Source organism: Anomaloglossus baeobatrachus, chromosome 9, assembly GCF_048569485.1.
Source record: "Anomaloglossus baeobatrachus isolate aAnoBae1 chromosome 9, aAnoBae1.hap1, whole genome shotgun sequence".
Classification (NCBI taxonomy): domain Eukaryota; kingdom Metazoa; phylum Chordata; class Amphibia; order Anura; family Aromobatidae; genus Anomaloglossus; species Anomaloglossus baeobatrachus.
This window is the reverse complement of record NC_134361.1, coordinates 202,534,638-202,549,228: the sequence shown is the minus strand read 5'-3', so window position 1 is coordinate 202,549,228 and position 14,591 is coordinate 202,534,638. Positions and strand designations below refer to the sequence as shown.

Genomic DNA, 14,591 nt, shown 5'->3' with positions numbered 1-14,591 from the left:
CGCGCTCTCTCTCTCTCGCGCTCTCCTCTCTCTCGCGCTCTCTCTCTCTCGCGCTCTCTCTCTCTCGCGCTCTCTCTCGCGCTCTCTCTCTCTCTCGCGCTCTCTCTCTCTCGCGCTCTCTCTCTCTCGCGCTCTCTCTCTCTCGCGCTCTCTCTCTCTCGCGCGCTCTCTCTCTCTCGCGCTCTCTCTCTCTCGCGCTCTCTCTCTCTCGCGCTCTCTCTCTCTCGCGCTCTCTCTCTCTCGCGCTCTCTCTCTCTCGCGCCTCTCTCTCTCTCGCCGCTCTCTCTCTCTCTCGCTCTCTCTCTCTCTCGCTCTCTCTCGCTCTCCTGTGATTTATGACCTGTGTATTATCGTGATGATCCCCAAAATAGAGAATGAACGAAACAGCGGTTTTCATTTTCTAATAGGGGACAAAAGTTGCCCATTCTGTTGATCTGTGCACGTCCTCGCGGTCGGACTCCCGTCTGTCAATAAATTATCCATAGGATTGGAGAGAATTTTTCGCAGGACAACCCCTTTAACACAAGGAAGCCATAGCTGTCACCCCGCACATAGTAAACAGCTTACAAGCCGACACTAAGCATTGCCCTATAGAACTTTCCCCTATTACATGGCAGGGCCGGGTGTTACGACACACTGTTACGCCCCTTCTCCTCTGCACAACGTCTCAGAGTTTCTCAGCACTTTGTCCTGATGTTTGCTATGCCAAGCTAACTGTGAATATGCCACTCCCGGCACACAACGCCTTATACTGGCACGGCCAACCTCAATCCCTGCCCAAATATAATCTCACCTGATTGTCAAACACAAAGATTTGTTTTCATTGTGCTGGAACGTTACTTAGGATAAAACATATCTCCTAAACCTCTGATTCACGGGCGTTGGAGCCACCCTAGGGTTCAAGCGAGGTGAAATAAGTGAATGTGGCCCCTCTGCTGAAAGAGAGGGCCTACCAAGGGGCCACATTATGGAGACCACCTGCTGTAATGCCCGGCATTTGAGATTACACCTGTCCTAGCCATTAATAGCAATCCTTGGCTGTATTTACTTTTCATGTATGGACCCCAATCCCCGGACTGATCATGGGTCTCCTTTTTTCAAATCCACAGCCTCATATTTAAAAGTGGGGCTTTTAAATTTGGGCCAGGAGACCCGCAACAGGTCTGGGGATTAGAGTTTGTACCTGGACCATGAAATGTGGAGGAGCGTACCCTTCCTGGGGTCCAGAGCTCGGATCCACAGACAGAGCAGGTACGTGCCCGCCCTGGGGTCCAGAGCTCGGATAAACAGACAGTACCTGCCCTCCCATGAGGGTTAGAGCTTGGATCGACAGACGGTGCATGTACCGGCCCTCCTCTGGGGTCCAGAGTTTGGATTGACAGGCGGTGCAGGTCCGTGCCCTCCCTGGGGTCCAGAGCTCGGATCGACAGAGCATCTACGTGCCCTCCCTGGGGTCTAGAGCTCGGATCGACCGAGCATCTACGTGCCCTCCCTGGTGTCCAGAGCTCGGATCCATAGACAGAGCAGGTACGTGCCCGCCCTGGGGTCCAGAGCTCGGATAAACAGACAGTACCTGCCCTCCCATGAGGGTTAGAGCTTGGATCGACAGACGGTGCATGTACCGGCCCTCCTCTGGGGTCCAGAGTTTGGATTGACAGGCGGTGCAGGTCCGTGCCCTCCCTGGGGTCCAGAGCTCGGATCGACCGAGCATCTACGTGCCCTCCCTGGGGTCCAGAGCTCAGAACAACAGACAGCGGAGGTACGTTCCCTCCCTGGGGTCCAGGGCTTGGATCCACAGACAGAGCAGGTACGTGCCCTCACTGGGGTCCAGAGCTCGGATCCACAGACAGAGCAGGTACGTGCCCTCACTGGGGTCCAGAGCTCGGATCCACAGACAGAGCAGGTACCTGCCCTCCCTGAGGTCCAGGGCTCGGATCCACAGACAGAGCAGGTACGTGCCCTCCCTGAGGTCCAGAGCTCGGATCCACAGACAGCGCAGGTACGTGCCCTCCCTGGGGTCCAGGGCTCGGATCCACAGACAGCGCAGGTACGTGCCCTCCCTGGGGTCCAGAGCTCGGATCCACAGACAGAGCAGGTACGTGCCCTCCCTGGGGTCCAGGGCTCGAATCCACAGACAGAGCAGGTACGTGCCCTCCCTGGGGTCCAGGGCTCGGATCCACAGACAGAGCAGGTACGTGCCCTCCCTGAGGTCCAGGGCTCGGATCCACAGACAGAGCAGGTACGTGCCCTCCCTGAGGTCCAGAGCTCGGATCCACAGACAGAGCAGGTACGTGCCCTCCCTGAGGTCCAGAGCTCGGATCCACAGACAGAGCAGGTACGTGCCCTCCCTGGGGTCCAGAGCTCGGATCCACAGACAGAGCAGGTACGTGCCCTCCCTGGGGTCCAGGGCTCGGATCCACAGACAGAGCAGGTACGTGCCCTCCCTGGGGTCCAGGGCTCGGATCCACAGACAGAGCAGGTACGTGCCCTCCCTGAGGTCCAGGGCTCGGATCCACAGACAGAGCAGGTACGTGCCCTCCCTGAGGTCCAGGGCTCGGATCCACAGACAGTGGAGGTACTTGCCCTCCCTGAGGTCCAGGGCTCGGATCCACAGACAGAGCAGGTACGTGCCCTCCCTGGGGTCCAGAGTTTGATTTGAGTCTGTTTCCAAAAAGATCCCTCCTATAAGATCTGTAGCGCCCCCCTCACAATCACTGCAGTGAATCCTATCAGAGTAGACGGGCACATCTTATATTCTGGGAACACTATACCTGATAAGTGACCCCCTTACCTTATAAACGCCCTACAGGTCTCGAGATCCAAAACGGAGGAAACTGTCAGCACACGGTTATAATGCTAAAATTCCCAGAGCAGCCTCAGAACTGGACAGCGCCGCTCTGCACCATTATATCCAGTTCAGGGCTGGACTGGTGAATAGAGATGGAAGGGGAAGTCCAAAGTGACAGGTGCAGAAAGTCACACAAAGCCCGAAAAGCTTACACAACAAATGCCATTGTGTGGCACGGTCTTGTGCCGCCCTGGCGCATTAGATCTGTGAGTTCAGTGCCACCCAACCTGCAGCCTATATCATCATCTTTTACCAATACAATCTATTATTCTCTGTTATCAACAATTTCAGCCTTGGTTGACAATAACTTTAATGAAATTAGTCACAGGTACCTTTCCCTTTTAAACGTTCATTTTGTCTCAGGTGACTGTCATATGTGCACATCAGGAATCACACTTTTAATGCACCATTATATGTCTTGTATCCTTTTTTTCCCCCAGTTTTCTCCCCTCTGCGGGCTCTCTCTCTCATTTTCAGTTGTCTCTGAGCTAGTGGGTAAAGACTCTCCTTCATTGCCCTGGCGGTGTGTTTGGGATCATTTATCATGCTGAAAGACTAAGCCACGTTTTATCTTCAATGCCCTTGCTAATGGAGGGAGGTTTGCTCTCAAAATCTCACGATACATAGCCCCATTCATTCTTTCATGTACACGGATCAGTCGTCCTGGTCCCTTTGCAGAGAAACAGCCACAAAGCATGATGTTGCCACCCCCATGCTTCACAGTAGGTATGTTGTTCTTTGGATGCAACTCAGCATTCTGTCTCCTCCAAACACGATCAGTTGTGTTTCTACCAAACCGTTTTACTTTGGCTTCATCAGACCATATGACATTCTCCCAATACTCATCTGGATCACTCAAATGCTCTCTAGCAAACTTCAGATGGCCCCAGACATGTACTGGCTTAAGCAGGGGGGACACATCTGGCACTGCAGGATCTGAGTCACAGGCGTCGTAGTATGTTACTGATGGTAGACTTTGTTATGGTAGTCCCAGGTCTATGCAGGTCATTCACTAGGTCCCCCCGTATGGTTCTGGGATTTTTGCTCACTGGTCTTGTGATCATTTTGACCCCATAGGGTGAGATCTTGCATGGAGCTCCAGATCGAGGGAGATTATCAGTGGTCTTGTATGTCTTCCATTTTCTTATTATTGCTCCCACAGTTGATTTCATCACACCACGCTGCTTGCCTATTGCAGATTCAGTCTTCCCAGCCTAATGCAGGGCTACAATTTTTGTTTCTGGTGTCCTTCAACAGCTCTTTGGTCTTCACCACAGTGGAGTCTGGAGTGTGACTGTTTGAGGTTGTGGACGGGGGTCTTTTATACTGATAATAAGTTCAAACAGGAGCCATTACTACAGGTAATGAGCGGAGGACAGAGGAGCCTGTTATAGAAGAAGTTACAGGTCTGTGAGAGACAGAAATCTTGCATGTTTTTAGGTGACAATATACTTATTTTCCACCATAATTTGCAAAAAAATGTTTTACCAAATCAGACGCGGTGATTTTCTGGATTTGTTTTCTCATTTTGTCTCTCATTATTGTGGTCACCTATGATGTCAATTACAGGCCGACCTCATCTTTACAAGGGGGAGAACTTGCACAATTGGGGGCTGACTGAATCCTTTTTCCCCACTGTGTAACACATGTTAATACTGCAGTATTGAGCAGTGTAGCTGTAAATCCAGCTCTGGGTTGAGATAAAGCACTTACGAAAAAGCAGAAGCACTGTTTCTCTGTGCCTCTCTGCCACTCTGCTCTTCCGCCTTCCTTCTCTATAGTCTTTACCAGGCAGTGGTAATCTGATCCTTCAGTGAGATGACAGTCCATCTTATCTTTACAGTGCAATGGGCTTTAGCAGTTTTTGCGATCGGATGATGAGTTTGTAAAAGGACTAGAAAGAAGTGGCTCATAAGTGGAGAAAGATGCAGATTTCTCTGATAAGACGTAACTTTTCTTATATTCGCGCGTAGTATTGATTTATGCAGTGCCTGATGATCATTTACCGTCAAGCCAAGTTTGGTATCCAATGTGAGTCAGTGCTTTTAATATATCTTTTTCTTCTTTCTATATTATAGGGGGATTTAGCAAAGAAGAAGATCTACCCCACCTTATGGTGAGTCCATGTGGATATTCATGACAAGTGCATTTTGCGTTTGTCTGCCCAACATGATGCGTATTTACAGCTCCCCCGGCTCAGCACCATGGACCCATCACCATATTTTTATACATGTTGACTGGACCCTAAAAGTATGGGGTATTATATGATTCCACCATGTAGCATGATGGGTCACACAGGCGATCAACCTGGACCAGCATGATCTTGTGTATAATTGTCCGTCAACCTACATGGTGGCATCATAAAATACCCCATGTTTTGAGGGTCCAGTAAGTATGTATGAAAAGATGGCAAAGGGTCCGTGGTACTGAGCCCAAGGAACTGTAGATAGGCATCATGCTGGTCCAGGTTGATCGCTTCTGCCCATGTCAATGACATTGGCCATTATGGATAAGAGATGACCAATGTGCCCCATACTGGATAGACTTCCACTGTCCATCTGAATGCGCATCTTACCTCCTCATAGACGTCTTTAAATGTTATAGGGGTCTAAGGACAATCTCCTTTATTCTTCTTCATGTTACCTGGTCTGATTTCTCCACCGATCACTTGTCCCGGGTAATATGAAAAATGTATATCCCTTTAATTTTATAGGTATATCCTTTACTTTGGTCGTTACAGGTGGCTGTATAATGACGGTCTCCTCCCTGAAGATACCTACATTGTTGGTTTTGCACGATCAAAGCTGAATGTACAGGACATCCGAAAACAGAGCGAGCCTTACCTGAAGGTATGGAAAAACGTCATACTGATCATCGAAGCTTCCAAAATGTAGCTTTTAGTTTTCTTCATGTGGTTAATTCTCTTTTGCCAATTTTCATTTTGACCTTCTATTGCTGTTAAGGTCAAAATTATCTAGTTTATACAAGTATATGCAACTCCCTTGATCTCTCAGGCTCCTCGAGGGCGTGTCTTTAGGTTGTGCTGCATAATTACTCTGAGCCACGCCCCTGAGGAAAGACTCTCTGTTGCTTTTAAGGTCAAAATTATCTAGTTTATACACATATTTGCAATGCCCTTGAGCTCACAGGATCCTCGGGGGTGTCTTTAGGTTGTTCTGCATAATTACTTTGAGCCATGCCCACAAAGAAAAACTGTTGCTCTTAAGGTCAAAATTATGGAGTATATACATGTATTTTCAACTCCCTTGAGCTCACAGGGTCCTCGAGGGCGTGTCTTTAGGTTGCCCTGTGTAATTAATCTGTGCCTTGCCACCGAGGAAAGACTCTGTTGCTCTTAAGTTCAAAATTATCTAGTATATATATATATATCTATTTGCAACTCCCTTGAGCTCACAGGATCCTCAGGGGCGTGTCTTTAGGCTGCGCTGCATAATTACTCTGAGCCATGCCCCCAAGGAAAGAGTAAAAATGAAAACTAAGTAAAAATGTCCATAGTTTTGTAACCGTACGGCGGATTTAGGAGAAAAAAAATAATGAAATGCTTGGGAATAAAATAAGCAAAAACTGATCACTTTTGAGTTGGTGACAGATCCTCTTTTAAAGGGACAGTACAGTATAAATATATAACATGACTGAGTTCATTCAGTTAATTCTTTTTTTTTTTTTTTTCCGGTAATTTTATTTTTATTTGTTTCAGGTCTCTGCAAATGATGCCGAGAAGCTGAACGCCTTCTTTAAGAGGAACTCCTATGTGTCCGGACAGTACTCGGATGAGGCCTCCTTCAAAGCTCTAAATGACCACTTACAGTCCTTACTAAACGGGGCAAAGGCCAACCGCCTCTTCTATCTGGCAGTACCACCCAGTGTGTACCATGACGTGACCCGGAACATCAGAGTGACCTGTATGAGCGCAGCGTACGTATATTATTGGGTCAGGCGTAGTAGAGCATAAGTGTAGTTTCTTAAAGGACCTTCTTGGTAAAACTGATCATTTACGTCTGCTCTGGGGGCCATAAGGATTCAAAGAGGCAAAATGCAGCCCATCAGCATGTCTTGGGGTGCGCCTTTCAATAGGGCTGCCTAGGACTAACATAGTAATGACCTAATTCATAGGATGGTGAGCTGTAATCAATGTATGGAGCTGGAACAACGAATAGGAACTTAAATATACTGAATCTCGTTCTGATCCTTGAGTGTTCATAATGGCCGTTCCTGCAACTACAAGCTAGTTATGTACATAGTATAAAAGGCATCCTCCCCAGTTTTAAAGGGATAATTTTGTGTGGGCAACTAGGTGTAGTAATATATAGGTAAGTATTCAACAACTAAAAGGATACCTATATCGCCCCAATCCATTACTTCATTGCAGAGAAACCCATACTTTTATCCATCAGTGAATTAGACTGCAAGTGCACTTGCAGTCAACGGCTCCTTTTCAACGCTGTCCTTGGCTGCTTGATTGGCATCAACAAACAGCCGCTCTGCTTTTATATTCAAACTATGATCTCTGTCTCTTCTAATAGAGGTGGTGCCAGGAACCAAGAACTGCAAGTGCACTTGACTGTCTAAGTGCACTTGTAGTCCACAGCTCATCTTCAATTTTCTCCCTCCAACGCTGTCCCTAGCTGCTTGATTGGCATCAACAAACGGCAATCGCTGTATTATATTCAGACTATGGTGTCTGTTTCCGCTGATAGGAGTGGTGCCAGGAAGAGAGAACTGCAAGTGTACTTGACGTTCTGCGCGCACTTGCAGTCCACGGATCCTCTTCAATTTTTTTTCCCTCCAATGCTGTCCTTGGCTGCTTGATTGGCATCAACAAACAACAACCACTCTGCTCCTATAGTCAGACAATGGTCTCTGTCTCCGCTGATAGTGGTAGTGCCAGGAAGAGAGAACTGCAAGTGCACTTGCCCGGTGCACTTGCAGTCTAATTCATATCTGGATAAAAGTATGAATTTCTCTGCGAAACAGCAACGGATTAAGGCAATATAGGTATCGTTTTAATTAATGAACCGTTACCTATACATCACTGCCTTCAGTTACCCCTGCCCCCATCCTCCTAAAATTATACTGCCAGGTTCCTTTTAAAGGGAACCTGACATCATATTCATGCTGCGTGGATCAGATTCTAGCTGCACAATTGCAGGCAGGTTTATTTTACCACAAAATGTCATAGCTGATTTGTCCAGTCGGCTTCCTCTTTGTGTTTTTCCTTTATGCATCATTTTTGCCTTTTCTCATTTTCCGTTCTCGACTCCTAGGGGTTGGAATCGGGTGATCGTAGAGAAGCCATTCGGAAAAGATCTGGAAAGCTCCAACAAGTTATCTGAACACATCTCCTCGCTCTACCAAGAAAATCAGATTTACCGGATTGACCACTATTTGGGAAAAGAGATGGTGCAGAACCTCATGGTGCTCAGGTTAGACCCATGGACTTTCCATTATGTTGCAGCTCCGCACCTGCCTCTATGGACCAATTTTTTTAACGTTGTGCTTCCTTTTAGATTTGGCAACCGGATATTTGGTCCCTTGTGGAATCGGGACCACATTGCGTCTGTGGTCCTTACGTTTAAAGAACCCTTCGGGACTCAGGGGCGTGGAGGATACTTTGATGAATTTGGGATAATCAGGTAGATGTTTCCCTGATATGATTGATGCGGGAAATGGTTATTTGGATGGCGCTAATGGCGGCCATGTTTAATTTTTAGAGACGTCATGCAAAACCACTTGCTACAGATGATGTGCTTGGTGGCCATGGAGAAACCCGTTTCTACAAACTCCGATGATGTCCGGGATGAGAAGGTGATGGGTTCATTTCTTTAGGATGGGTTCCCATACCATATATGACCATATATTCCAAATATATTCCATATATGACCATATATTCCCATACCATATATGATTTTTAGATCTTCCACCCAAATGACTTTTAGATCTTTCAGACTATTGGACATCTCAATATTTTGTATTAATGGTCCCCCCTGTCCTCTCCACAGGTGAAGGTGCTGAAGTGCGTTCCCGAGCTGACCCTTAATAACATTGTAATGGGACAATACGTGGGCGATCCTGAGGGAAAAGGAGAAGCCCAGAAGGGCTACCTGGATGACCCCACCGTCCCTAAAGGCTCCTTCACCCCAACATTTGCCACTGCTGTCCTCTATGTGCAGAATGAGCGATGGGATGGTAAGAAGTCATCTGTTTTCATATAATCTGACCAGACTCTGATCTCTTCTTGTCCCCTAACCATACGTACTCCTATAAAGTACCATATTTTTTGTTTTATAAGATGCACCCCAAATGTAGAGAAACAAATAGGGTCCGTCTTATAATCCGGTGGTGTCTTACCCGGGTGGGCAACGGTGGTGGAGCGAGGTCACAATAGGTGGTGATGGAGTAGGGCGATGCTGCGGGCGCTGTGCTAAATGTTGTAGGGTGATGTGGTGTGGCGTTGTCCCAGATGCTCAGTGACGGTGCGGGCTTCAAAGAAATGGCGCCCGGAGTTGGCGCAGGCACAGATTGAGCCTTCGGCTCAATGACAAGCTGAGATCTCATCTGTACACGCGACCCCTCCGGGTGCTATTTTCCTTAAGTCTGCTGCCGGGGGATCAGTGGGCCGGAGGCGGCGTGTGCGCAGATGAGATCTTGTGCCAAGAGCTCCATCTGCGCACGCGCCAACAGAGCATCTGGGACACCACCGCACCATTGCCCTACTCCACACAGCCAGCACAGCCCCCCCGCAGCCAGCACAGCCCCCACCCCCAAGCCAGCACAGCCCCCCCCCCGCAGCCAGCACAGCCCCCCCCGCAGCCAGCACAGCCTCCGGGCAGCCAGCACAGCCCCCCCGCAGCCAGCACAGCCCCCCCGCAGCCAGCACAGCCCCCCGCAGCCAGCACAGCCTCCGGGCAGCCAGCACAGCCTCCGGGCAGCCAGCAGAGCCTCCGGGCAGCCAGCACAGCCTCCCCGCAGCCAGAACAGCCTCCCCGCAGCCAGCACAGCGCCTATTCTCCACCTCCCTGTAAGCTATATTCTGATTATAAGACACGCCCCTCGTTTTTCTCCCAAATTTTTGGGAGGAAAAGTGCATTTTATAATACAAAAAATACGGTAAGTACATAGCATAGATTCGGAAAATTTGGCCAGCAAATAATTTTCATATCAGCAATTGCATACACGGCCAACTATACATTTTCGGCGTGAGAATGACGCTGATTCCCAAAGTTAGGACCCACTTTTGTCAGATCTAAATGTCCAAGAGAGAATACCCTGTTAATACAGGATCTTGATGTAAATATTCTCTATGGTCCTTGTTCTGGACGTGTAACCCTATAATTCTGGTGCCTTAGGTGTTCCATTCATTATGCGCTGTGGTAAGGCCCTGAATGAGAGGAAAGCAGAGGTCCGGCTGCAGTTCCGAGAGGTTCCCGGCGACATCTTCCATGGACAGTGCAAGAGAAATGAGCTGGTGATCAGAGTGCAACCCGACGAAGCCGTTTATACAAAGATGATGACCAAGAAGCCTGGGATGTTCTTCAACCCTGAGGAATCGGAGTTGGACTTGACATATGGCAACCGATACAAGGTACCTTAAGGGGAATCCGTCATCGTTTAGGCTTCTCAAGTTGCCGGATGAACGATCGGTCAAGACCTCTTCGGCCAACAGTCCTCTAATGTCTATGTCCGGAAAAGAAATTCAATAACCTTGATCCTTCATGTTGGAGGCCACCTATGGTTGGCTGGTCCCACCCTAAGGCTTATAGTTTGTAAGACCACACCTGTGTTTACGATCCATGTGACATGGACAATAGAAATGTGGCAGATGTGACCTTGGTCTATCGGTAATCCTTGGCTGCCAGATCCATGCCCCTGGTCGGCCTCCTCTCATCTTTGTTGGCCAACAGGTGGACACTGTGATTTGGCCACAGGACAGGAGATCTAGGAATCTTTTTGCCCAACTCTAAAACATTGCTAATAATTGCTTTCTCCAGGACGTGAAGTTGCCGGATGCCTATGAGCGGCTGATCCTAGATGTCTTCTGCGGGAATCAGATGCACTTTGTGCGCAGGTAGGTCTTGTACTTGCTGCGTTTTCATGAGGCCTGGTGTCCGTGGACTTGTCCTTGACCGTTTTTCTTTCTTAGCGACGAATTGAAGGAAGCCTGGAGAATCTTTACTCCGATCCTGCATCAACTGGAGAAAGAGAAGATCAAACCTCTGCCCTACAAATATGGGAGGTGAGAAAATAGCCAAAATCCCAGTATAGAACCCAGTCTCCTAGGTGAGGAGCTCAGTGCTTACAAGCTCCTTTCCATTGAGCTTGTAAGTGCTGCTCTGAAGGGTAAGGATAAGGGGTTTTTTTGTTCTAAATATACCTTGATAATCGGAAAATCTCAAGACTTTTGCTTATGGAGCCATCAGCAACCAGTTGTAATTAGTAGAAGAATCGGGCAAAAGGTGCTTCATTATCCTGCAGCGCCCCCAGAGGAAGAATGAAGCATTACACTATGGCCATTGAAATGAGCTGTGTGTATAATACATGTATATACAGAGTCTGTTCCAGCTAATACATGAGCGTCCTAAATAGGGACCTATTATTAAAGGGGCTTTCCACAGCGGCAGGGCTCACATGGTGCCCTCTCTGGATGTTGTGTACAGAGGATCAGCGCCAGTCCAGAAGGTAATAATTAGTATCCCTGATACTGAATAGTGGACAGCCCCTTTAAGTCTAAGTCTCCTATAGGATATTTGAAAATATGGTTTCAAAAATCATTTTTAAATCTATTATTTTTCCTCCGAACTATGTATCTTCATGACAGTTTGTTGTATTTGTATCCACTCTGCAATAATCTTAAAAAAAAAAAACAACACAAAAAAACTAAACAAAGAAAAACTAAAGAAAAACCCCAAATTCTCAATTCACGGGTAAATCTGCCTTCAGTGTATACAGACTTTACCATTACTCCATTACTGAGATAAGAAAAAGACAGTTGGTGCTCATGAAATTCTATGAAGAACAGCAAGTGTGGTTTTAGGAGCACTTGCAGCAGAAATTTCTCTGTTTGATTTTAGCTCCTCCCCTTCAGGAGAACTTGCAGCAGAATGTCTTTATCAGCCTCTGGCTCCTCTCCCTTAGGAGAACTTGAAGCAAAATTTCTCTTTCTGCCTTTAGCTGCTCCCCTTCAGGAGAACTTGCAGCAGAATGTCTGTGTTGGCCTTTAGCTCCTCCCCCTCTAGAGAACTTGCAGCAGAATGTCTGTGTTGGGCTCTAGCTCCTCCCCCCAAGGAAGAATTTGCAGCATAATTTCTCTGTCTTCCTCTAGCTCCTCCCACTCAGGAGAATTTGCAGCAGAATGTCTATGTCAGCCTCTAGCTCTTCCCCCTTAAGGCCCCGTCACACACAGAGATAAATCTTTGGCAGATCTGTGGTTGCAGTGAAATCATGGACATATTGTTCCATTTGTACACAGCCACAAACCTGGCACTGATTGTCCACAATTTTACTGCAACCACAGATCTGCCACAGATTTATCTCTGTGTGTGACAGGGCCTTTAGGAGAACTTGCAACAGAATGTCCGTGTCGGCCTCTAGCGCTTCCCCCTTAGGAGAACTTGCAGCAGAATGTCTGTCGGCCTCTAGCTCTTCCCCTTAGGAGAACTTGCAGAATGTCTGTGTCTGCCTCTAGCTCTTCCCCTTAGGAGAACTTGCAGCAGAATGTCTGCGTTGGCCTCTAGCTTCTCTCCCTTAGGAGAACTTGCAGTAAAATGTCTGTGTCTGCCTATAGCGCTTCCCCCGTAGGAGAACTTGCAGCAGAATGTCGATAGCTCCTCTAGCTCCTCCATCCTCTATAGAATTTTAAAAGCACCAATGGTCATCTCCTATCTCATGAATGTGTAAATCTGTCTTCATTGAAAACTGGGAATGAATGATCAATCCAGGAGGAGAAAGGAGTAGATTTCGATGATAAGACACCTTATACAGCTTCTTATTTTCACGTGTATTGCTGATTTATGAGATACAAATTTAAAATCACAGTTACCCTTTAAGGTCCTCATACTGTGTTCTCCACAATCTAATTCTCCTCATTGTCTTTCTTCAATGTTTCAGCCGGGGTCCTGCAGAAAGTGATGAGTTTATACAGAAAGTCGGCTTCCGATATGAAGGAACGTACAAATGGGTGAACCCTAACAAGTTGTGATGATTTGGGTAGAACAAAACACCGGCGGGGTTCCTACAACGAGAGACCTTAAACATGGAATTCCCGAGGACCAACGAACAACTTGCTTCAGTGCTGGCTTCTCGCCTCTTATTCCAATTTTTACATCATGTGATAGCATAGTCTTAAGATATTTAAAGGGGAACTCCACTTTTGCCGGGGAGGGGCTTCATAGACTGGGCACTTGTTTTTCTCACTGTCCACATTTTTTTCCTCTTGAGCTGATGACGGAGACTGGTTTTGTTCAGGTACATGCATGTATAATTACATATATGTACCATATGGAGGTGGTACATAGATATTAATACATTTGGATGTGCTGAGTAGGAAAACTAAAAGTACAACTGCTTTTGTTGCCGAGCAACAAGTTTAAATTTCAAATTTTGAACTTCTGTAAACATGGAAGCTGCAGCAGTTGGTGTTTCCGGTAATCGTTGATTCCTCCTGCAAGTCGGCTAATTCCTACCGGCCACAAAGACAGTCTTGTTTAATAAGGCCACCAAACTCCTCCTGTCGGCCACCGTCCCTGGGCTCAGCTCTCCGAGACCACATTTGCCAATTTTTTACATTATCACTCCATTCTGAACTCTTTACTGAAACCACACTTGTAAATTTAGGAGTTCCCCTTTAAGGAACACTTGCTTCTGGTTTACATTTCATAACACCATTCCCCCCCCCCCCCCCCGCTTGTCTTTAAAAATGCCGCTATAATGCATCAAATGGATTGGTCTGTAGAGGTAGCACTTATATATTTCGATGTCTTCCTCCTGAGGATAGGCGGATAGTTATCCTCGGTTATTATTATTATTATTTTTTTTTTTACTTTGGCTTTTTTATTTTGGCAATTTTGAGATAGTAAATTTGTTCATGCGTATAAGTGATTGAGCGTGTTTTTATTTATTTATTTATTTTTATTTTTTATTTATTTATTTTTTTTCACTGTGTGCAGCCAGTGCCTACACTCCAGCCATAGATGTCCACCAAATGGAGAAAAGAATTGGATGCACGTCTTAATCATTGAATCTAGGTTTTGCATTCAGTTGCCTTCATCCCTGGTGTATAGCATCTGGCCCCTCTGCCCCCCCTGGTGTATAGCATCCGGCCCCTCTGCCCCCCTGGTGTATAGTATCTGGCCCCTCTGCCCCCCTGGTGTATAGCATCCGGCCTCTCTGCCCCCCTGGTGTATAGTATCTGGCCCCTCTGCCCCCCTGGTGTATAGCATCCGGCCCCTCTGCCCCCCTGGTGTATAGTATCTGGCCCCTCTGCCCCCCTGGTGTATAGCATCCGGCCTCTCTGCCCCCCTGGTGTATAGTATCTGGCCCCTCTGCCCCCCTGGTGTATAGCATCCGGCCCCTCTGCCCCCTGGTGTATAGCATCCGGCCCCTCTGCCCCCTGGTGTATAGCATCCGGCCCCTTTGCCCCCTGGTGTATAGCATCCAGCCCCTCTGCCCCCTGGTGTATAGCATCCGGCCCCTCTGCCCCCTGGTGTATAGCATCCAGCCCCTCTGC

The 14,591-nt window shown here is 47.6% G+C and overlaps 1 protein-coding gene across 1 annotated transcript; it reads left to right on the top strand.

Moving 5' to 3' along the window:
* The first annotated feature begins 2,940 nt into the window (after nucleotides 1–2,940).
* Nucleotides 2,941–13,959, top strand: G6PD (glucose-6-phosphate dehydrogenase). The gene is made up of 12 exons (XM_075324918.1): nucleotides 2,941–3,054; nucleotides 4,927–4,964; nucleotides 5,589–5,697; nucleotides 6,567–6,784; nucleotides 8,134–8,292; nucleotides 8,377–8,502; nucleotides 8,581–8,674; nucleotides 8,869–9,055; nucleotides 10,216–10,451; nucleotides 10,858–10,934; nucleotides 11,010–11,102; nucleotides 12,974–13,959. The coding sequence occupies exons 1-12, from the start codon at nucleotides 2,941–2,943 to the stop codon at nucleotides 13,062–13,064; spliced, it is 1,542 nt and encodes a 513-aa protein (XP_075181033.1). The 3' UTR covers nucleotides 13,065–13,959.
* Nucleotides 13,960–14,591: the final 632 nt, after the last annotated feature.